General features: G+C 50.4%; 1 protein-coding gene across 3 annotated transcripts in view; it reads right to left on the bottom strand.

The window, feature by feature from the left end:
- The window catches only part of LOC102381072 (SCF E3 ubiquitin ligase complex F-box protein grrA-like), an 18139-nt gene that overhangs the window by 2693 nt on the left and 9814 nt on the right, over positions 1–5632 (bottom strand). For 2 of the 3 annotated variants that reach the window (XM_014522020.2, XM_025209448.1), the window contains exons 2-4: positions 3690–3791; positions 807–1790; positions 358–573 (exon numbers count right to left, since the gene is read on the bottom strand). In XM_014522020.2, coding sequence (XP_014377506.2) covers positions 358–573; positions 807–1790; positions 3690–3791 — 1302 coding nt within the window. Of the gene's footprint in view, positions 1–357; positions 574–806; positions 3792–5632 lie in introns of all 3 variants that reach the window. The other variant, XM_025209449.1, reaches the window with a different exon arrangement.

Below are 5632 nucleotides of genomic sequence, written 5' to 3'. Positions count from 1 at the left end.
TGAACTTTGGACTTCCATCCTTCTGTCAAAGAAGTGGAACCATGATTAAACGCTGCTGAACAGTGGCCTTGGGACTCTGCCTTGCATCCCACAGCGAAGCAAGGGAGGAGGAACTACCTCACACAGGCCACTGGAAAAAAAAAACAGCCTGGGGAGACCTGGGGTGGAGAGGAGATGCAAAAGCTCAGCCACATGTCAGCCACATCATCTGAGTGCATCACGATGGCCTGGCTGACAGCTGTCTCCAAACAGATCATTCCATCACAGTGTCCACAACAGTAACAACACTCAGCACTGGAAACTGCCTTCAGATTCCTTCCACAGTATCACGCTCTCAAAAGTCTGGTGTGGACTTACCTCTCTGCCACAGTCCGGTGCCTGCTGGGGCTCTTCTATACCCAGGAGGCCCCAATCTGTCAGCTCCCTGCACCAAGCCATCCGCAGGACCATCAAGTGGGTGAAGTGGGAGGAAATTGCTTGGATGCTCATGTTGGTGAGGGAGACACAAGAAGACAGGTCTAATACTCTCAGACTGCTACTCAGTGTCCTGGCCAGGGAGAGGACAGAGCTGTCCTAGAGAGAAAGGATTCAGTGAAAAGCCAAAGCACTGTAGTAAGCACTTACAACCTGCCTTGCTAGCCCCGGGCACAGAAGCCAGGGCTGTATGCAGAACAACCTTCTTATGTGAGCACACAGGAACTCCTGGTGTATCCTCCACTGCCTGTGACAGTATCTGTGACCTGAACAACAGAGCCAGGTCTAGTAACCCCCCACCCTCTGAAGATAGCAGCAAATCGAAGACTTACTCTGAGTAAAGAGCAGAAGGCAAAGCTGAGGGAAGCCAGTTTAGGTTGCAGCTCTGGGTGGGAAAAAGCCTTCACCAGCTTGTTACCACTCACTAGGCTACACTCAGAGATATCCAGGTTCTGCAGGCTCCTGAGCTGGCCGAAGTGCTCAAAAGCACCATCTGTCAGCCTGTGGATCTTCCCCAAACGTAAGTTCTGAAGGGCTTGGAGACTAGTTGATACAGCTAGGACAGCCTGATCAGACAGCTCAGAACAGCTGCTGATGTCTAAGAGAGTCAAACTAGGCTGGTGCTTACATAGGAAGCTGACAGCTTCATTGGTGAGGTCCTGGCAGTTCTGAAGCACTAGTTCCTGGAGGTGCAGCTTCTCTATTTGCACCAGGGACTTCATGGCCTGCGCCGTGATGCTTGTGCCACTCAAATCCAAAGCCTGGAGACTGCTTGCTTGCTCCTTCAAAAAGCACTGGAGGTTGCGGAAGGACAATATGCAAGAGGAGTTGTAGTGACTGGAACCATGGTAGGGATCAAACTCAAAAGTGATGTGGCAGCGGGCCAGTGAGAGCTTGGTCAGGTGTGGCATGCAGCTCACCAGCCGGTTGAAGCTGAGGTCAGACAGGTAACGCAGGCCAGACAAGTTGAGCTCCTGGAGGTAGGCCAGGGCTTTTTGAGCTTGAGGCATGGTCTCAGGTTTGGAAAGCAGGGTCCCAGACATGAAGAGGCTGTTACAGCTGCTCAAATCCAGTGAGGACAAGCAGTGGCAAGCAAAAACAAGGGTCATGAAAGAGGCCTCAGTCAGGCTGCTCCCACGCAGAGACAAGCTCTGTAGATGAGGCCCCAGGTAATGTGCAACATACTTGATTACATCCCTGGAGATGGTAGAGCTGTCGAGGTTGGGCAGGCTGATGCAGCACACCCGGCTTCTTCCCAAGCTGGCAATGGCACTGAGAGACGTGGAACTGACTGGGATGTTGTAGACAATGTTATCCTGGGATTGAACAGGAAAGGGGTAATTGCTAGGAGGACAAGTACAGTCAAGGCAGCGATGGAAACATACCAACTCTACCTATCAGGCTGCAGGGCAGATGTGCTCGTGACTATGTTTAGACCAGATCTAACTTCACAGGTATCTTCAGGAAGCAGGACTCCAGAAACAGCCCGTGAGAAAGGGAGAAACTCTAGGATTCTAGAAATCATCTAGGACAGGGATGTCACACATATGGGCCATAAAAATGGGTCATCTGTCCTGCAGGGCTACTCACGAGCTGGACGATCCACCTCTGGATCCAGTCTGTTGGGCTTGTTGCTGTGGCTGCTGGAGCTGCTGTGTTGGTGTGAACCAGCACCCAGGGGATTAACACTCCTTTCCCCCCCCACCCCCCTTCACTGAATTTCCAGTTTTTGCTTGCTACTGGCAATGGGAAAAGGGGGTGGGGGGGTGGGGGAAGAAGCAGCAGTGGTGTTAGCCCCTTGGGTGCTGGCTGCACTGACACAGAGAAGCTGACAGTTGCCTTATGGCTCAGATCTGGAGATGGGTTGTCTGGCCCACGAGAAGCCCTGCGGGGTGGATGACGCAGTCCTGGCTATGGCCTACCCCCTGGCTGCTGACAGGAAATATGACTCATCAGTGAGCGTGACACCCCTGGTCTGGAGATTGAAGCACTGGAGGCATGAAGGCAGGAGTCCTGATGCTCCAGAGGCATGGCCTGGGGAACCAGAGAGACAGCTCAGGATCCTGGGAGAGTGATAAGGGAAGTAGAGACATGCTGACTCTAAACAAGTAGCTAGAGAAGCAACCCCTGCCCCCTTTTTTGGGAGAAGCAGTCTATGCCCAGTCTATACAGTCTATGGGGAGGGGAGTTTGGGCCAGCACAGGCAGCTTGGGCCTGGGGGTGACTGCACTTAGATAAGCACATGTTCAGGCATGGCACTGTGGGCCTAGGCATGCATGGGAAGGGGAGAGGCAGCCTGGGGAACAAATTGGCCCCTTGAAGGATGCTCTGCTCTTTGATGAGTGTGTCAGAACCTCCATTTTGTGGGTGAAGCAGGCTCCCTCTGGGAGGCCGTCCACAACCAAATGGTTCTGCCTTGTCAGACAATGGGGTTAGCCTCACTGAACCACTGACTTCCTGCCACAGCAATTCCATAGGAGCAGGAGCAGGAAGCATCCCTAGCAGGTGGAAAATGAAACAAGGTATTGTAGCCTGCTTTGGAAAGGGATAGGACCTCTAAGGCATGGTGCCAGTCTATTGTCAGACATAGGAACACAAGTCGGGCAGCACTGGCTTTGCCTTCTGCCAGGGACACTGACTGAGCCTGAGGACTCTCAGAAATGCTGAGGGAGTTGAAGGAGCCATCACATCCAGGTGTCTTAGTTGACCTAGCTCTCTAACTGTTCTGTGCTAGCTCTGTAATTAGTCAACTACCTACATGGAAACAGCTCCTTTGCAAAGCCTGTATTTTTTCTTCAACTAGTAACAGCCCCTAAGAAGTTAAATGATAAACCAGAGAGCTCCGCGAGGCAGAACTATGGGGAACATGCAAAGGACTGCGGGATCTCAATACTAGAGTGCAGGGTAGCTGCGCTATGGGCCTCCTTGTCCCAGAAAAGAGACCAGACAAGAGGGCTAACCCTGGAATGGGCTTGGATCCCTCAGCATGAAACAGTCACTGGGCTCTACCCAGTACTGGCTATAGGACCCAATGGCTGGGTCTGATTAAGAGCCTACTAATCATCCATTAGCAGGACTCAGCCAGGACCTCAACAGCAAGCATAGCCATGTAAGCCAAGGTTGCAGGAAGGAAGTGGGGATGGGGGCTCAGCAAGGGCCCTGAGAGTGGGCACACCTACACAGACCTCAGATCTAGGAAGGAGAGCAGGCTTTACCTGACACAAGGAGTCCCGGGCTGCAAAATACCAGATACGATTTACCAGAGCAGCCTCTTTCTTGTCAGTAATGGGCAGGAAACTCAGGATGTATGTGACAATCTGGAAAGAATGGCAGACAAATGAGGAAAAGGCCCTGAGGAAAGCTTTTCCCCCTGCAGGAGGAGGGAGTTTGCTGTGGAACCAAGAGTGGAGCAGTCTGATGGGGAAAAATGTCACAGTTCAGTGGGATCCCTTTTTTCCAACACTGCCCTGCAGTCTGTGGGCCAGGTCCCTAACTAGCTCTCTCAGACACTGCAAGGAAGGGCTGTGCCGCACAGCCTGAGGGAAGGAACGACCACCTGGCGCACAGTTATTCATAAAACTTTGCCACAAGGCAAAGTCTCTAACAGCTCATGGCTACTCTAGGCTCATGGTGCTAGCACCTGCCCTCCCCCACAGTCCTGCAAACAGTAACTGAGATATGCACTTCACAGAGGACCCCATCTACACCCTGGTCCCCCAGCCAGGGAAGTGGATTTCTCATTATCAGAATCGCAGAGAAAATCTTTAAAACATGATCAGAGCCTAACTGATAGCATATCTGCCTCAGTCTGAGTGGCTTGAAACAGCTGCTGTGAGAGGTAGGACCTGCCCTATGCATGCTGCTGGTATGTTAACTCTTGAATCCTAGCATACTGGTCCACATGTTCCAGTTAAAGTGATTCTCCCACAACTCCTAAATGTCTCCATTTTCCTCTCTGGAACCAAGTGCCTCAGCTTTTCCCTGCCCTGATCCTAAAGGCTCCATCTTCCCCCAGACAACACCTATGAGGTACTTGCATGTTATCAATGCACAATTCAGAGCACCCTGGAAGGTGTAAAATATAATTTATCTCAAATTAAGCAACTCTAGAGAGACTACGCTGTTTGGATTATTCATTTTCTTGCTTACTGAGTCAATAAAAACTTCTCTCGTGTAAATCTCTGCAGCTGTTATACAATTCCTGAAATACCTGACGGCAAAGCTTGCAGGACTCTTTTCCCACTACTGAAGTGCAGCCACTTCTGAAGTTAGAAAGAACTGCTGTGCACACAGAAACACGCCCCAGGAGTTTAGGGCAGGAATGAGGAATGCCATATCCCAATATGAGTATACTCCCAACCTACTATGAACACTGTCTCGGCACCAGGTATTGTTTCATGTTCACTTTGCCTATGTGCTTTCCCTCTCAGAGGCACAAACTGACAAAAATAAAGGGGTATGCTGCATTACAACTTCAGTGAAAGCACAGCTGGTTAGCTGGGATTTGGATTTTGTTTGGCTCCAACCAACAGCCATGGAAGTTGCAGCTACCAGTTTGAAACATGCACATTGTTTGATCTGACTCTCATTACTCAAAGGAGAAGCGGGCTCAAGAGAAGTCAGAAAGACCTAGCTAAGTAGACACTGCTTGACCTCCTTACGCAGAGTGGTACATGACAAGTGGATCCACAGGTCGGGGAATGTGCACAGGATGCATTTGGCACTGCCTATAATGATCTTTGAAGACTGTATTTTACCTAATTATTATGAAGTTTACTAAATACATGCAATGAGTCCATTCAATAGCAGGATTGTGAGACAATGACCCAGGAAGTGGAGAGCAGATTCCAGCAAACCAAAGAGAGACAATACAGCAGCCATTCACTTTGATGCTCTGCTTCTGGGTCCGAGCTTGGAAGAAAAAATAATTTTACTGGATTTAAAGTCAGACTCCCAAGAGGTGGGAGAAAATGGGGGAGAGAACTGCTGGGTAGATATCCAGAAGAACAGGGAAGTTAGGGAGTCTGGGGTAAGACAGGCCTGCCAAGACTACAGTTAAAATGGACACCCACATAGATTCATAGATTCATAGATGCTAGGGTCGGAAGGGACCTCAATAGATCATCGAGTCCGACCCCCTGCATAGGCAGGAAAGAGT

The sequence above is a fragment of the Alligator sinensis genome, unplaced genomic scaffold, assembly GCF_000455745.1.
Source record: "Alligator sinensis unplaced genomic scaffold, ASM45574v1 scaffold642_1, whole genome shotgun sequence".
NCBI lineage: Eukaryota > Metazoa > Chordata > Crocodylia > Alligatoridae > Alligator > Alligator sinensis.
The sequence above is the reverse complement of the archived record's forward strand: the minus strand, read 5'-3'. Positions and strand labels throughout refer to the sequence as shown.